This window comes from Sceloporus undulatus, chromosome 7, assembly GCF_019175285.1.
Source record: "Sceloporus undulatus isolate JIND9_A2432 ecotype Alabama chromosome 7, SceUnd_v1.1, whole genome shotgun sequence".
Lineage (NCBI taxonomy): Eukaryota > Metazoa > Chordata > Lepidosauria > Squamata > Phrynosomatidae > Sceloporus > Sceloporus undulatus.
Genome location: NC_056528.1, coordinates 22,773,953 through 22,791,161, shown reverse-complemented (window position 1 = coordinate 22,791,161; position 17,209 = coordinate 22,773,953). Strand labels below are relative to the sequence as shown.

The 17,209-nt window shown below is 45.8% G+C and overlaps 1 protein-coding gene across 2 annotated transcripts; it reads right to left on the bottom strand.

Moving 5' to 3' along the window:
- Nucleotides 1-496: 496 nt before the first annotated feature.
- GTF3C5 (general transcription factor IIIC subunit 5) lies at nt 497-10,158 on the bottom strand. Of its 2 annotated transcripts, XM_042480435.1 has the most exons (12): nt 9,934-10,158; nt 7,615-7,831; nt 7,074-7,272; nt 6,148-6,343; nt 5,170-5,274; nt 4,766-4,880; nt 4,456-4,536; nt 3,987-4,084; nt 2,714-2,796; nt 1,727-1,869; nt 929-1,104; nt 497-840 (listed from the first exon to the last, which is right to left on the bottom strand). In XM_042480435.1, exons 1-11 carry the CDS (start codon nt 10,132-10,134, stop codon nt 953-955), a joined length of 1,590 nt encoding a protein of 529 aa, XP_042336369.1. In that variant the 5' UTR covers nt 10,135-10,158; the 3' UTR covers nt 497-840; nt 929-952. The 2 variants fall into 2 exon arrangements, with proteins under 2 accessions (XP_042336369.1, XP_042336368.1); XM_042480434.1 differs by having other exon boundaries at nt 497-1,104.
- Nucleotides 10,159-17,209: the final 7,051 nt, after the last annotated feature.

Sequence of the window (17,209 nt, the reverse complement as noted above, 5' to 3'; positions counted from 1 at the left end):
GGAGGGGTCCTGTCTCACCTAGGGTTAGCTGGGAAATGTGGCATGTGCACTTCCTATGTGGGGTGGTGGGAAATGGCATTAAGTGAAATTCTTTCCTCTCAGACTCTATTTATAAAGGTGTTGGGAACTCCACATCTGACCAGTTTGCTGAGGAAGGAGAAATATGCTTAGTGCCCAATTCCCCTACTCTGCTGCTTAAATAGAGGCTGAATGGCCATCTGTCAGGGATGCTTTGATTGAGAGTTCCTGCATGGCAGGGGGTTGGACTGGATGGTCCTTGTGGTCTCTTCCAACTCTACGATTCTATACCTGAAGGTGACCTGCCCCAAGACACAAACTGCTCAAGTGCCTGTTTTTCAAAAATGGTGTGTGTGTGTGTTTCCTGATTCTCTCAAATGCTGAATCAACATTTAGTAACCACCTATCTGTCAGTTGAATAGTTACAGTAATCTAAACATAGCACTCTATCTTGAAATTAAAATATTTTCACTGTGTATGAAAAGGTCCAGAGTTAGCAAGTTTTTATTTATTTATTTTCATGGAATTATTTCAAAGAAATGCCACTGTAGACGCTTTAGAGCCAGTGTATCTGAGTCAAAACTGGGACTGATTTTGCTCAAATCCATGGCATTCTGGGACAATGGGAAAGAAAATTCGACAGAGATGAAGAACATCAACAAGGCTAGATGCTGTTGCTGAGCCTTTGAAAGAAACAGGACACAAAGAAAAGCCAAATGACATTACTCAGAGACACTTTTGCTCATAGCAGAGCTCCAACAATTCTCTGCTGAATGAACTTACATCACAAAGGCATCCAATACAGTCTGCAATGAATGGAGCCTGCGAACATATGAAAGAGGGAGAGTGCTGTAAACATCACATCAGGTCTGCAGACCAAACTGTCTTCCGTGTTTTTATGTTCCCTCACCGGAAATATATCTGCTCAGCAGCATCACACATAGTCCAGAATCTCTGTTTCCATTTCATTTTCACTCCCATCTGAGGGTTTGAATTCCTCTTCCTCTTCTTCCTCCTCCTCCTCTCCAGACTCAAAAGTGAGCTGCTCTTTGCCTGCTTCTTCAGTTGATGTGCTTGTAAAGAGAGCTGAGGGAAGCAACCAAAGGATTACAACTCTGTGGGCAGTAAATATGGTTAAAAAACCAAACCCATCTGCCATGCTCCCCAGAGGACACAGGTGGCCCTTTTATGTCAAACATTCCAGCTGGCTGTTGGGGGACATGCCTGGGCCCATGGGCTGAACTCTGACCACCCTTGCTTGTTCTCACTGCCAGCCTCCCCCAATTTTTGCCCTCCAGTTGTGCTGGACTACAAATCCCACAGCAGAAAAAAAGTGCAGGTAAACAGATAAAGGGTGCCAATCCTTCAGAGAAGGCCTGAGCAAAAGAGGTGCCTTTATGTGTTTTCTGAAGAGGATGGCAATAAAACAAAGCAGTCTGAGAAAGGACAAGGAAGAACTCTCCAGTCATAAGGTGTCAGATCAAAAATTTAAAGGAGAGTCAAGGCAGACTGGGGGTTGGATGGGAGATCAAAGCCAGACTTCCCATTCAAATTTCATGTGCCTGAGAGCAGAGAGGAAAAGTAGGTCTCCACAGAGATTACAAGGCTGCCAGTACATCCAACGAGGAGGAATTATGGAAGCTGCAGTCCAGCAAGCCTCTGGAGGGCCACACATTCTCTATTCTCACTTGAGAGACAAACATGTCACCTGGCCGTTTGGAGCGGATGATCTGCTTAATCATCAGAGACATGGTGTCCCGAAGGTCATCACTGGTCTTGGGAAGACACCAGCCATCACGCTCTGTGCACGATGCCTCCGTCCCATCATTTCGATGGATAATCTTCTGCAAACTGAAGAGAGACTCACTTTAGGTTTGCTCATTTACACAATAACAAGTGAACTATTCAGGTCTGTATCACCCAAAATGAATCTAGGGAGGTATCAGGCAACAAGAAGTTTTTTAGGGGACAGAGGAGCTGTGTATGGCCAATGGCCTGAACACCCTCAGTTGGCTGCTGCTCCCAGTGGCAGCGGGGGGCCTTGTCCCATGGCCAGGTGTGCAGCCCTAAGTCTGAAAAGGGGCTGGGGACAAAGCCACTCACAGCCGAGATAGAAGTGCTGAGGTACTGGTAGAACATCTAACAAGCCCTAAGAGTTGCAAGTTGTAGCAAATGACTCTGCCCCTTACCCACTTGTCTGGCTGGCTTCCCTGGACAGAACAAAGGAGTCAAAGCATCATCTTGTCTTTTCCCCCAGGCAGCAAAATATATTTGTTTTGCTTTAAGGGCAACCGTACAGGGAAGGATTCTGTTGAACTCCCTGCGAAAGGCATTCAGGCAACCTCCCTCTGTTGAGCTTCCAGCAGGCAGCTAAAACAGTTCTTCCCTTTGGTATCTGGAACTGTTCTGTGTTTTGTGGTTTCTTTTCAAATTTTTAAAGGACTCTTTTAGACTGTTTTTAAACGTTATTGAAGAGTATTTTAATTTGATTTTAGTGTGTGTTTTTGAAATCATTGTATGCTGTTTTAAATGTTTTTACCTTTGCATTACCTTGGGGGCCCCAATGGGCTGGGAGGTGATATACAGACTTTAAACAAACAAACAATATTTTCAGGTTCAGGCAGACAGGTAAAAAGTAATAAAGAAAAAGCTGCCTTAAATCACTACAGCCACTTTTAATTATTAGAACAAATACCATTCCACGTTCAAATCACAGAGCTGATAGAACATCTGTCGGTATGGAGGCAAGGACCCTTCTCGGAAAATGTAAATCGAATCCTAAGAGAGGAAGAAGGTGAGGCAGTGGAAAAGTCAGAAACCAGGTTTCACTGGAGGTCAAAACACTTCCATATAGTGTTGTCTATACTGGTGGCACCTTCTTTCCACTGAAGGGTGCAAACCTCCAAGGCCTCTGTGCTCTTTCCTATTTCACAGTTACAGCACTTTGATTCCACTTTAACTGCCATGGCTGCATCCTACGGAATCCTTGGATTTGCAGTTTAGGGAGGAATACTGACAATCCTCTGCTACAGGAAGTTCTCCTTCCTCATCAAACTACAAACCCCATGATTCTACAGCATGCAACCATAGGAGTTAACCTGGACTCCCAGTGCTATAACTGTGTAGTGAGAGGGTCCTGTGTGTGGAAGATCGGGCTGTCCTAGCACCCAGGCTGCTGGCCCCTCCTGCTGCAGCCTGACCTCCCAAAGAAGGGCAAGGATAACAATCATCTGAGGAAAGTGCCAAGGTGATAAAGGCAGAGAGGCAGGCTCAGAGGGACTCTGGTCCCATCAGCAGGTGATGGGGAAACACATCCTAGTCTGGAAAGATCTGGCAAGTAGGAAGGAGGGAAAGCAGAAGCTGGTGTCAGCTGGGATATGCAAAACATTCAAGTCAGCGACAGGGAACATGTGGCTCTTCAGATGTTGTTGGACTACAACTCCTTTCAGCCCCCTCACTACTGAGATGAATGAAAGTTACAGTCCAACAGTAGATTGGACTGTACCCCAGATTTAAGAGCTGGGTAAAGCCTCCAGGGCAATATCCTGGAAAGCAAAACTGGTTGTCTGCAAGCTGGGGCAGGGCAAATGCAACAAGGAAGCAGGTATCAACATAATCACTTGGTGCTATGCAAGACCTGAGCTTACAACCCTGCAGCCATCTTCAAGACCTGCGCTGCAAATCTACAGTGGGGCTGAACGCCTCCCCAGAGCTGGAGTGTGCAATGCATGAGACAGGACAGGTGGAGCTTCTGAGCCCAGACCAACATCAGTCCTCAGGATTCCACCTTCAGAGGTCGAAGATAGGAAGCCCAAATGGTTTGGCAGAGGCTCCTTTGCTCTCTCTCCTCCCCACAAATAACCCCCATGCATTAGAGCTTCAGTAGAACACACTTTCCCTGGCACAGAAGCCTGGAGTAAGATCTTCCTCACATGAAACAAGAAGACAGAGAGAGGTTAAATACTCACCTTAAGCTTGTACTTGCTAAATGCTGTTTTCCTGGCAGCAGCTGTTCCAGAGGAGCTCAGTCCTTGCTTGAGGTCTTGAATGCCAGCTGCATGGCTTGCTGGTAAAGGGCAGGAGCAGATTCCTCAAATTACCTCTGGGCACTAAGCACCCTAGCAGGTGTGACAGGGTACCCTGAGACTCCTCCCCACAAAAATCCTCAAATTCTCACAGCTTCTCTTCATGGTGAGGGCCCCTTTCCCTGCTGGGGGAAGGTGTTAACTAAAAGGTTGAGTGAGCTATGTCCTATATACACATCCAAACACTCAGACACCCTCAAGACAAACCTATCCCAAAGGAAACCCATCCTGCTGATTTCATCTAGGAGTGGGGTTGGAAAGAGCCATAAGATGTATTTATAAATCATGACTGTTTAATTCACATTCCTTACAGAAGGGGAAAGTCAGCCTGTCTTCCCTTTACAGAGCATACCTGGTTTTTTCAATGTGATGGGCAGGCTGTAGTTGTATGTGCTGCGTTTTGCTTTAACTGGCATGTCATTCGGGGCATACCCTAAAGAGAAGAAAAGAGAAAGGGCAACTCAAATGGGAGAACTTGGGAAGCCAAATCTTTCAAATGAGAGGCAGAGTTTTTGTTCATGTTATTGCAAAACAGCCCCATCATCCAGAGCCTGAAAATGGCAATTGTAAGGAGGCAGCAAGGGCCTAAATTTGTGGGAAATGGGGGCAGGAACAGTCAAGAAAAGCACAGCCATGCTCTAACTGCTGGCTGCTATTTTTACCGTATTTCATTCCGCAACGGATTCGGAAATCCAAGACTTGATAGATTTTTGCTTCTGGATGTTTTCTGGGATCATAACCAAAGCGAACCCAGAGGCTTCTCCAGGGACCCGTAAGCTACAGGGACAGACAAAATTACTGACAGGTCCAAGCAGAAGAACAACAGTACAAGGCTTAATTACTAGCTTCCAGGAATGTGACACTTCCAAAATCAGTCCACTGATACATTATATGAGAGACTAGGAAGGGCAGTTTCAAAGCCAAACTATTTCCCCACTTTTTCTCAGTTGCAGTATGGTTGTATTTATTCATTAACATATGTCTGTTTCAATGTCATACATACACACTGCTTACAACATAATAAATACAAGAAGTAAGAACAGTGATGAAACATTAACTGACTTACCATGTAATAAGCTAAATATGGCAGAAGAAACTTCAGTTTGTCTGGATGAACGCTGATATTGGCTTTCACAGCATTGCGAGACCAGACAGGACGGACTTCAAATAGCTAAAAATACACACAGACTGATATGAGAATGGGGGAAAGGTGAGAACTTGGCTCCTGACAAAGCAGTCTCCTTTTTAAATTACTGTCTTTGGCTAAAACAGACTGCTGTTATAAAGGCTGAATAAAAGCAAGTCTTATTAAAGAGAAAGAAACTCAAGCAACTTAAGGACAGGTCTTACTCATCAGCCTGTTCAGGAGCCCTGGTGGCACAGTGGTTAAATGCCTGTACCGCAGCCACTCACTCACAAATCACAAGGTTGTGTGTTCAATACCAGCCAGGTCTCAGGCTTGACTCAGGCTTGCATCCTTCCAAGGTTGCTAAAATGAGTACCCAGCTTAATGGTAGTAATTAGCTTACAGTTTTAAACCACTTACAGACTGCTCAGAGTGGTATGAAGCAGTAGATAAATGAAGCTGCTATTGCTGTTCCTACTGCAAACCCAGTTCCTTAAATGTGACATCATCATTTGCTTTTATGCAAACTATCCTGGGACCGTTTTGCTCTCTGGGTTGTCAGACTAACATACATTGTCTGACATCATACCTAACTTAAAGGCTATGTTTTGCATTTATTCAAGACTCCAGGCCAAAGACAGCTCACTTGGCAACTATAAACATTCAGGTTTTCCCTAAAGTGGAATTAAGCTGTTGATACTTCAGACAACCACAGACAATAGGCTTGTGCACATGGTGATATAATCATAAGGAGTCCTGTTTTGCCCACTTGCTCTATAGGCAGGGCTGTGTTTGGAAATACAAGACTGCCACTGACTGTAAACTAAACAGGAAATTCCAGGAAATTCTGGCTGTCCAGCAACACCAGATATCAAAAAAATTTGTTTCATTCATGCATCTGTCAGTTTTTGTACCTACTTTTTTCAGCTCTTCCTCTGCTCTGTGATCCACAGCTTTGCTGCAAACCCTCTTCCAGGTCTGTTCGGCTGCATCTAGTGGCTTTGTAGGAATCTCTTCATCCTCAAAGTTGACAAAGATGGCATTGTGAGGGCGGCGGGCCCTGCTAAGGCCAATCAAGTTCTCGCTAGACAGGGGAGGATTATGATAGCCTTCTCTGCAGATCGAATAGAGAAAAGGAAAGAAAAACTAACCCACATGAAGCTTGCTGCAATACGTTTAATAACTTTCTTTTTTAGCATAATACATTCAGAAATCTGGGGTCATTTGGATCACAACACACAGATACATACAGTCTGCCCTTGCCTTATGTGGGGAATCTGTTCCGGACCCTCCGTGTAAGGCAAAAAGTGCGTATGTTCAAGCTATATGCGCGCACCACTCTCTTGGTGGTTCCCACGTAAGCTGGAAGCCACCTATAACGAGGCTGCGTATGGTGCGGGCTCACTGTATTAAGACATGTCTTGCCCATCTAGCATCGCTAGACCTCAGGGCAGCATACAGTCAATGAAACAATTCAATTCAGGACAATCAAATAATAATTCACAATCCCAAGAAGGCAGATCAGGATTATGCTACAAGCAGTAAAACCCCAAAACTGAAACAGCCATGTCCTAATCTGATGCCAGCATTTGTACCAAATGGGCTTCTGGGGCACCACAACTGAGAAGGGCTTCTCTCTTGCTGCCAAACAGTATACCATCCCAAGGCCAAGAGAGAAAATATATCCCCTGGGTAGATCCTCTCCTCTGGCCTACTCCATTCTAAACAAACTCAACAGCCTGAGTGTAATTATTTTCAAACACAAAATGGAGCTGTACATAAAAATACAGCGCAAAGGCTAAGAGATACTTTTTATTTGCCATCCCAGACATAATAAGACTGACCGATGTTGTGCTTCCGGCCGATAGTGATAGTCCACAGGAGTGTCTAGGCGTGAGAAAATGGGTGGGGGGATATAAAGTGGCAGGTCACTCATGAAAAAATCATCTTTCTCTGGCTTAAGCATCAGGACTTTATCATACATGGAGACCTGCTTCCCGCTGGGTCCAGAGTGAACTGCCAAATACTGGAAATCAGACATCCCTGAAGGGAACAAAACAGAAATAATTAATCCACTCCAACAACCACCGGATCACCTCTGATTGAACTATTGGTGAAGCCAACAAATCGCTGTAAACGAGGAACACTTCTCTTCCTTAGAACTAGGTTGTAGCTGAGAAAGTGAATGGATGCCAAAAGCCAGGATAACTTGTAAAATTCTGTTTTTAACATTTAATAAAAAATTATAAAATCAGATCTGAATATAACAAACATCAGGTTTCTTCTAAAGTACAGTTAAATACAGTTAAATAAACCACATACAGGCATGTTAGCTGAACTGTTAATCTCTAAACAGAATCAATGCAAATGAGTACAAATGATCACCTTGAAATTTGTAGACAGTGGTAACAATGCCAAGGATCTCCACGTCAAACTTTATTTCTTCCTCCCAATCACCTGCTCCTGTCTGTCTCCTCCTTGTTTTCTTTTTCACTTTGAACATCATGGATGATGTAGGGAAGCGATTGGCACACACAGGATGGCAGTAAGGATCTTTGGGGCGGAAGTAGAGCTCAAGTCTTCTGCTAGGATCAGCATAAATCTAAAAAGGATATAGGTTATCCATACTATATCTATTCTATACTGTTGGGAGATTTTGGATCTTACTATACTTTGCTGTATGACCAACACAGCTACCCCTGGATATATATCCTGTTTCCAAACAGCCATGAGACAGACAGCCAAAGAGAGGAGAGAGGGCTACCCAGTGTCCCCTCCAAGGGACACTAAGAGGTGTGCTACTTGTGAAAACGGATCTAGGACTAAGAGCATGTGCAGACTGGCCATTAAGGCCGGCCCGGGGAGGGGAAGTTGGGGTGTGGCATCCATACGAAACATACCCCGATTCTGCTCCCTTGGCAATGTGACGCTGTGCGCCAGATGACATGGCGTGCAGCATCACAGTACTCCTCTAGCACTGCATTTACATGATGCAGCGCCAAAGGAGCACTGTAAAGCTGCGATGCAATGGCTACAGCACCCTTTCCAGGTTGCAAAAAGGAACTGCTTTTTATGGCTCCTTTTTGCACCATGGAAAATCTGGCTCTAAAAGGGGCGGCCTACACAGCCCCTTAATGAGGAAGCTTCCCAGCACAAGTGGGAAGTTTAACTGCCTTGAAAACCTCTGGGGGGAGGCAACACTTCATTCTTCGCTTAACTTGAAGACTGTACCCTCTGCCCCCTGGATTTAGGAATATACTTGCAGCTGGTCACTTCTAAAAATATATATATACATTTATTATTTTCTTCAATTGAATATGAGGTGCATGGAGCAGAACCACAGGTATAGTAGCTTCCAAGATTGGGAAGAAGAGCCTGGTAGTGCAGGTGAGACCCAGTGGCACTTGATTATGCCCAGTTGCTAATTCCTAAAGTGCCAGTCTAGAGTGCTGGAAAGCTGGCTTCAAATATCCACACCTGAATTTTCGGGGATGATGTTGGGTCACTCATTTTCTCTCAGCCTGAACTACCTGAGGGCTGTTGTGAGAATAAAAACAGGGGAGGGAAGAGAACCATGGATCCCCTGAACTGATTCCATTCTATTCTGCTTTGGTCAGGCCTCACCTGGAATACTGAGTCCAGTTCTGGGCACAAGGATTTAAAAAGGATGTTGAGAAGCTGGAGCATGTCCAGAGGAGGGCCACCAAAATGGTGAAGGGTCTGGAAACCATGCCCTATGAGGAGAGACAGGGAGCTGGGTATGTTCAGCCTGGAGAAGAGAAGGTTAAAAGGTGATGTGATAGCCCTGTAAAAGTATTTGAAGGGGTGTTATACTGAGGATGGAGCAAGCTTATTTTCTGCTGTTCCAGAGAACAGGACCTGGAACAATGGATTCAAACTACAGCAAGAGATTCCACCTCAACTTTAGGAGGAACTTCTTGACAGTAAGGGCTGTTCAGCAATGGAACCCACTGGCTTGTCGAGTGATGGAGTCTGCGTCTTTGGAGGTTTTTAAACAGAGGCTGGATGGCCAACTGTCGGGCTTTGATTCTGTGACCCTACAAGGCAAAATGGGGATGGACTGGACAACCTTTGGGGAGGGATATCTTCCAACTGTACGATTCTACGAATGAGAGTTCTCTTCAAATACAATACACGCATCCCTCCATATTTGTGGCTTTGATATCTGCAGCTTTCATTAACAACCATGTAAACATGCCCTTTAATTAAGTGTAAGTACATCATGTTCCCCAACTGATGTCATTCACGTTAAATTCATTTTAAGAACTATTAATCCTTGGCCTGGTTTGGTTCCATTTATTGTTATTAATATTCTCGTCGTCCTTTCACATTTGCAGCTTTGACTTTTGCGGCTTTGATAGTTGCAGATTCGGTTATGTCCTCTCTAGGAATATCTGGGTCCTCCAGCGCAATTCTATGGTCAACTTTAACTAAAAGTTGCACTGAAAGGCCTAGAGATTCCTAGAGAGAACACTTTACAAGGCATCTGTAGCTCCTCCAGCGCAGTTTCTATGGTCAATGTCTGTCAGACGTTGACCATAGAGTTGCGCTGGAGGACCTAGAGATTCCTAGAGAGGCGTCCTTTCAGGTCAAAACATGGCGTTTCTGTTACTTCCGGTCTTTCCATATTCACGTTGGTCTTGTGCCCCTAGTGAATGCCTTCCTCTGCCTCTCCCTGCTCACCCGCGAGACGCCCTCCTCCCCGCCCAGCGTCAGCAGCATCTTCTCCGCGCTCCGAACCACGCCCGGGTACTCCACGCACACCAGCCGCCGATCCCGCTCCAGCTTCGGCGTCGCCGTCCCGGGAGCTCCAATAGCACCGCCATCGCCCGTCTCAGAGGACGAAGACGGAGGAGACGCCGCGCAGCCACTTCCGGTCGCCATTTTGCGGCCCTGGTCTGCGCATGCTTCAGGGTCCCACTCTGAAAGTGCTCCGGAAGCACGTAGCAACTCGGCCGCAAGGTTCCGGGAGAGAAAGGTTCCGCCTGTGCTAAAGGCTGCTGGGTGCTCCTCAGAGAGAAGAAGCCCAGGCCCCCCCCAGAAGTTAAATAGATTATAAATAGTGATAAATGTGATAAATAGGCTCACATTTGGGTCGCCATAAGTGAGAAACCACCAGAAACCAACAAGGACTGCATCCACACTGGAGCAATAACCCGGTTTGGAACCACTTTTTGTCTGGCCAAAGGCTATGGAATTCTGAGAGTTGGAGTTTGTTGTGGGGCCCAGAGTGGAGCTCTGCTCCGCTCTGGGCCCACAACAAACTCCAACTCCCAGAATTCCATAGCCTTTGGCCAGACAAAGCGGTGCCAAAACAGATTATTGCTCCGCTATGGATGGCATCAATACAAGTATAGTGTCTAATATAGATCAGTGATGGCCAAACTCTGGCGTTCCAGTTGTTTTTGGATTTCAGCTCCCAGAATCCCAGACCATTGGCCGAGGTGGCTGAGGCTTCTGGGAGCTGAAGTCCCAAACACCTGGAGGAACAGAGTTTGGCCATCACTGGTCTAGATCAAGGGGAGTAATAGCACCACTGTATTCCTAACCAAGGAGTACTTAAAAGTTGTTTTGCCAGGTCGTTCCTCTGAAAAAGAGGTCCAAAACATACTGCAGAAATAATCCAGTTTAGGACTGCTTTAACTGCTCTGGCTCAGTGCTAAGGAATCCTGGGAATTGTAGTTTTTTGTGCCACCAGAACTCTCTGACAGAGAAGGATAAATGTCTGACAAAACTACAGTTCCCATAATCCACTAGCATTTAGCCAGGGCAGTTAAAGCAATCTCAAACTGGATGGTTTATGTGGTGTTTTGGACCAGAGCCTCCTTCATTTGGTATTGGTTTGCTGTCCACCAACGTCCATCAAAATACTAACCAAGCCTGACCCTACAAAGCTTTCAGAACCAGGCATGAGCCGGATCCGGTGCCTTTAGGATATTTAGGCCCCTACTGCACAGTTATTTACAACAGTGGTAAATAACTGTGATTGACAGCTCATATTTATGTTTAAAATTTGTGTTTAAGGTCCATGATTTTCAATTCAGTTTATGTACACCAGGGGACAGCATTTGACAACCATTTGTTATACAGCAGGAAGGGGAAGCCAAACATATAGTCAGACATTCATTCTATGATCTGATTTTAGTAAACTTAGGGAGATACTGTACTGGGGTTGATCCTGTGACCTGGAATACTAAAAGAGTAGGTCATCATGGATGGGAGTTTCTTAAAAGTGAGATGTTGAAGGCAGAAATTCAGACAGTTTCAATGAGGAGCAAAAATGGGAGGTGTCGAAAGAAACCAGAACTTTCAGTTGAGCTAAAATGTCGAAGAAATGGGAATAAGAAGAAATCATCAAGGAAACAGTCAGCATTGTGGGAAGAAAGTCAAAAAAGCTGAAGCACAGAATGAGCTCAGGCTTGCTAGAAAGTTTAAAAGCAATAAAAAGGGTTTTTTGATTATGTCCATAGCAAAAGGAAGAACAAGGAAAGAACAATGGCCACTGTGTGGAGAAGATAGTGAAATGCTAATAAGGGATAGGGAAAAGGCACAATTACTCAAAACCTTCTTTGTCTTAATGTTCTCTTCAAAGGAGTACAGTGCTTAACCTGGGGAGAATGGAGCAGATGATGCAGTCGGAGAAATGCAGCACAGAATGAGTAAAGATGTAGTATGGGAATACCTGGCTACTCTTAACATGAATGCAAGTTCACAGGACCAGATGAACTACCTCCAAAGAACTGGCAGAAGAAAACTCAGAACCACTTTCAGTAATCTTTGAGAATTCCTGGAGAACAGGAAAGGTTCCACTAGATTGGAGGTGATTGCCCCCCCCCCATCTCCAAAAAACAAAAGAAGAAGACCCAAATAATCACACACACCCATCCAGGAAAGATTCTGTTTCAGATTATGAAACAGTATGTAAACACTTAGAAAGGAATGTTGTGATCACTGAAAGTCAGCATGGGTTTCTCAAAAACGTCATCTTAATCTCTTTTATCAATAGTCACAAACTTGGTAGATAAAGAGAATGCTGTGGATGTGGCTGATCAAGATTTCAGTAAGGCCTTTAACAAGGTCCTCCATGATATTCCTGCAAAAAAGCTAGTAAAATCTGGGCTAGACAATAGTACTGTACTGTTGACTGGATTTGTATGTGGTTGACTGATCAAACGCAAAAGGTGCTCTCCGATGGCTCTTCTTCATTCGGAGAGAAATGAGCAGCGGGATGACACAAGGTTCTGTCCTGGGCCCAGTGCTATTCAACATCTTTATTAATTACTTGGATGATGGAATAGAGGGCAGGCTTATCAAATCTGCAGATGACACCAGATTAGGGGGAATAGCTAAATCTCCAGAGGATGGTCTCCTTGCTTCCTTTCCATCTACCCTAAAAGAATCTTTTGTAGTTTGTTGCATTGCAAATCTCATCCCCTCTTACAAGGAACCTGCTTTTTAGGAAAGCCTAGCCTTCCTCCCTGCCATTTACCAGAATAGCAGAGGATACCATGAGCAAGCCTTGCTAGCCATGGCTTATGGGGCAGTCCAGCAGGAGCCTGGCTGGCTGTGGCCCCCTTATCACGGGCTCTCCTAGTTTCCTGTGACTTGGTAATCTGGCATTGTGATTTCTTCCATCTGAGGCCTGTCTTGTTTTTCTCTCTTTTTCCCCCTCCCAGGGAGAAGATTTTGCTGAATCACCCGGGGAGGGGAAGGTTTGGGACAGTGGAGGCAGGTGGCCAGAAGCGATAAAACTGTGGCTGCTTGAAGCTCTGAAGCCTCTGAGTCCCATGATGAGACAGAGGGGAGCTGCAGACCAACAACTTCTGTGGAATGTTTCTATAAGCAAGTTCTACATGGATGCCTTGCTGGGTGCATGGAACTTTGGGAGATTGTATACATAGAATATAGAGGTGCATGAGACCACAAGGAGCCATGCGGAACAGCTCTTATTGTCAGAGAGTTTTTCCTAATGTTTAAGTGGAATCCCTTTTCCTGCAGTTTGAATCCATGCTCTGGAGCAGCAGAAAACAAGATTGCTCCAGTTTCGATATGACAACCCTTCAAATATTTAAAAAGGGCTATCTTATCACCTTTTAACCTTTTCTTCTGCAGGTTAAACAAATCCAGCTCCCTAAGTCGCTCCTCATAGGGCTTTATGGTTTCCAGACCCTTCGCCATTTTGGCCACCCTCCTCTGGACATGCTCCAGCTTGTCAATATCCTTTTTGAATTGTGGTGCCCAGGACTGGACACAGTATTCCAGGTGAGGCATGACCAAAGCAGATTAGACTAGCACTATTACTTCCCTTGATATAATAATAATAATAACTTTATTACAGCCATTTGGCCAGCACATTCCCTTGATATAGACACTATACTTCTATTAATGCTGCTTAGATTCACATTGACTTTTTAGCTGCTGCATCACACCATTGAGTCATGTTCAGCAAATGGCCTACTAGGACTAGTTGGTCTGAACAGACTTCAGCAGCAGGGGCTGACAGCACACTGTTTTTTAAGAAAGCATTTTCCATTTCAAGTCAATGTTCTTGCACTGAGAGTCTTCTGCTTGGCCTCTGACTGAGGTCAAAACCTGAGATCTGGGATCCCATAGCAAGAAGTCTGCTATGACATTACTTCTACTCAGCACAAATTATTGATCTTTAGTACCAAATTACCCAGTGACTGACAAACACAAGGAATCAACAGGATGCCCTGAGATGAAACTGCTGGGGGACTGGCAGCTTTATCCAAATGTGGCTCTTGGGTTGTCATTTAGTCATTTCTTATGCTTCCTGCTTCCATTGAACGGAAGAAAGTGCACATTGGCCCCTTAGCCACAGCCAAAAATGTGACTAGCTCCCAATTTAGGAGAGGAGATAAGCTGCCTCATTTTGGAATAACCCCAAAGGGATAAAAAACAATCAAACAAGGGGACATAAGCTGAATGGGGAACTGTACAGATGCGAGTCTCCTTCAGTCATTTTGGGACACAGTCTGAACCACAACCACCTTAGCCCCGCTCTGCTAATGAAACAAACAGAACGGGCACAGAGGAGGCTGCCTTATGCCCTCTGTCAGATTTTGAAGGCCTGGCATGCTCAGCCCTGGTACATCAGGCAGGATTCCTCTCTTGCCCTGCTTGGAGTTCCCTGGAGTCCATCTTTCCTGCCCATTGTGTTGCTCAGGACAAGAGCATGGGACATCCTGGATCGTCCTGGCCTTCTTTCTCTTGCAGAACCTCCATGAGTCTGAAGAGAATTCTTAGTCCTCTGAAAAACACTGGGCATGAAGGGGGGCCCTCCCCAGGGTACCACCTTAACCCTTGTACCAGGATCCCCTTACCCAGGCGAGGGCATGTGGTGCTTTTCATTTTGTGCGGGGTGTTCCTTTTCCCCATTTATGACAACACAATGTGTTTTCTAGGTATGGACCAAGAAGACATTGTGCTGCCTGAGGCAAAGAACAAGATGACACCTTCTTTTGTTTCTCTGAAAAAGTGAGGGGGCCTACTGACATCTACCTTCATTCTTGGCAAGGAGCAGCATCTTCCCCTCCCACCTGGCTGGCAGCATGCCATTCCCTGCAGCTTGGTATCTCCTGGCATGTACCTCCTGGAGCCATTGCTTCTTTCTTCTTGATAAAATGGCCAATCCAGGCAGTTTTGTGTAACAGACATCACACAAAAAGGGAGAAAGGGACAAAGAGGGAACAGGGAAATAAGCAAGTTTCAGTGCTGGTTCTTTCGCATGGTTTCCACACTCCCTTTAACACACACACACACACACACAGCAAGTGCCAGGGTGCGGATGGGCATGGGGAGGAGGAGGTGGCATTGGTGTTGCAGGTAGCTGCTCCTCTTCATCCCCAAATGTGGCCAGAGGTGCCCAAGGGTGGTCCGTTGGCACAGGATCCTGCATACCCCTTTGGAAAGGAAAGCAGACCCTTGCTTATTGTGTGGTGGGCAAAGGGGGCTTTTCTTTATCCGGACTCCTAGTCCTTCAGTGCTGCCCCTCTTTTGTGGAGAAAAGGCCAAAGGCATGGCCCTCGGGTGCACCCCTTCTGCCTGCCTGCTGGGTGATAAGGCCTGCCTGCCGGGTGGGCGATCTTGCCCTGGGTTCAGAGCCTCCACCCTTCTCTGCAGCCAGCCGTTAGCAGCCGCCATGGCCTGATAAACTTATCACAATGGCAGGGCTGCTGTCTTAGCCTGGGAAGCTTCCTGCCCAGCAATGCCCCTTACTGGCATTATTTTTGGTGTTTGTAGTTTCTAAAACACTGAGGTGGCCTAGAATTTATTGCATGCTGTGTTTTGTTACATTTTTGTTACACATTCAAGACATACAAATACACATAAGTTTTGTGGCCGAAGTATAAGAAATCCAAATGTGACCCCAGTTTCTTTTGGATGGACGTTAGTACAGTGTTTGCAAAGAGAAAAAATAAGCTTGGGAAACCAACCAACTAAGGTGGGATTATTCACAACATGCTATGTCCCTGATGCTATGCTCAAACAGATATGCCAGCGTGGTCTTGTTCATAGTGGCTCTTTATTTTGAGATGCTTGTTTTTGTACAAATCAGACTCAAACACACAGATCTAAAGAAAAAGACCTCATCTGCGAAGAGGGCAGAGAGGTATGGGGAAAATTCCCACCTTGTGGTAATGCTGGAGCCTAGAGCTAACCAAGGAAGCTGATTCATGGAATCACAGAACTGCCTGGAAGGGACCCCAAGAGCAATCTAGTCCAGTGTGCTTCTGCCATGCAGGAATCCATCACTGACAGATGCTTGTCCAACATTTGTTTGAAAGCCCACAAAGAGGGAGAGTCCGTTGCCTTCGGTGGGCACCTGGTCTGTTGTTGAAGAGTTCTCACCATCAGGAAGGTCTTTATTTAGAACACTGAATGTGGGGATCCCTCCTGTGTCACGGAGGCGGCCTCCCAACCCTAGCAGCCCTGGACTTTTTCTGGGGCCAGGTCCTACTGATGGAGACTGTTCCCTTCTTTCTCTTCCTGAGGTTGGGGGTAGCCAACCTTACTCAGAGTGGGGTGAATCCTTCCAAGACCTCCCCCTCAGATCTGTTTTCCCACAGCAGCCACCTCTGGGCTTGCTGAGGGTCTGGCGATAGCATCCATGCCCAGCTTGTGTGCTTCCCAAAAAGCATAATGGCAGTAGACCAGTGTGGGAAAGAGGTTGCAGTGTCAATGGGGCAGGAAGGGCACACCTGCACCCTTGCTTGTTTCTCCCCCCCACCTCCTCCTCCCCACATGCAAATTTTAATCCCAGTGCTGACAAGACCTCCAGGCAGACATAGTGACATGTCTTGCGGGGGCCACCCAATAGCCCTTCAAAAGTACCTGCCTGACATCAAAACCTCAAGGGATTTGGAGCGCAGAGGGGTGGCACAAGAGTACTGGGACCCAGCCTGCTTCACACCTTGAAGTGTGCCTCCTTTGAGAGAAAGAGGGTCATGTTTGGACTGTTTTGCTTAGCAAATCAGGGGCATGCAAAGCAGTCTCGGAGGCAGCAGGGCCATGCCAGGAGGCAGCGGGAGGGAGGGGTGGGTGCCCATGTGAGTGTGTGTGCATATGTGTTTGTGTGTCTGTGGTTTCTTCCTTCTAGACCTCTTCAGCCAACAGAGCTTGAACTGATTACAAGCCCAAAGAGCAAAGCTGTATAATTTCCAGAAAAGTACTAAAATATGAGGAGAGGCGGAAGGAAGAGGGGACAGAATATGATAACACGCAGAACGTCGTCCTTTAAAAAAAGAACTGAAAAGAAAAGCTCGGATATTAGACTAATAAATGTTTGCCAGAGCATATTCCTTTTGGAATCAGCTTTATGTACACTCCTGGCCCATTCTAACTTGTCAGTGGGAAAGTATTTGGGCTAAAAAGCTACCAAGGAGTAGGGTTTTATTACCTTCAAGGTCTGAGATCAAGTATGCCATAGTCACAATGA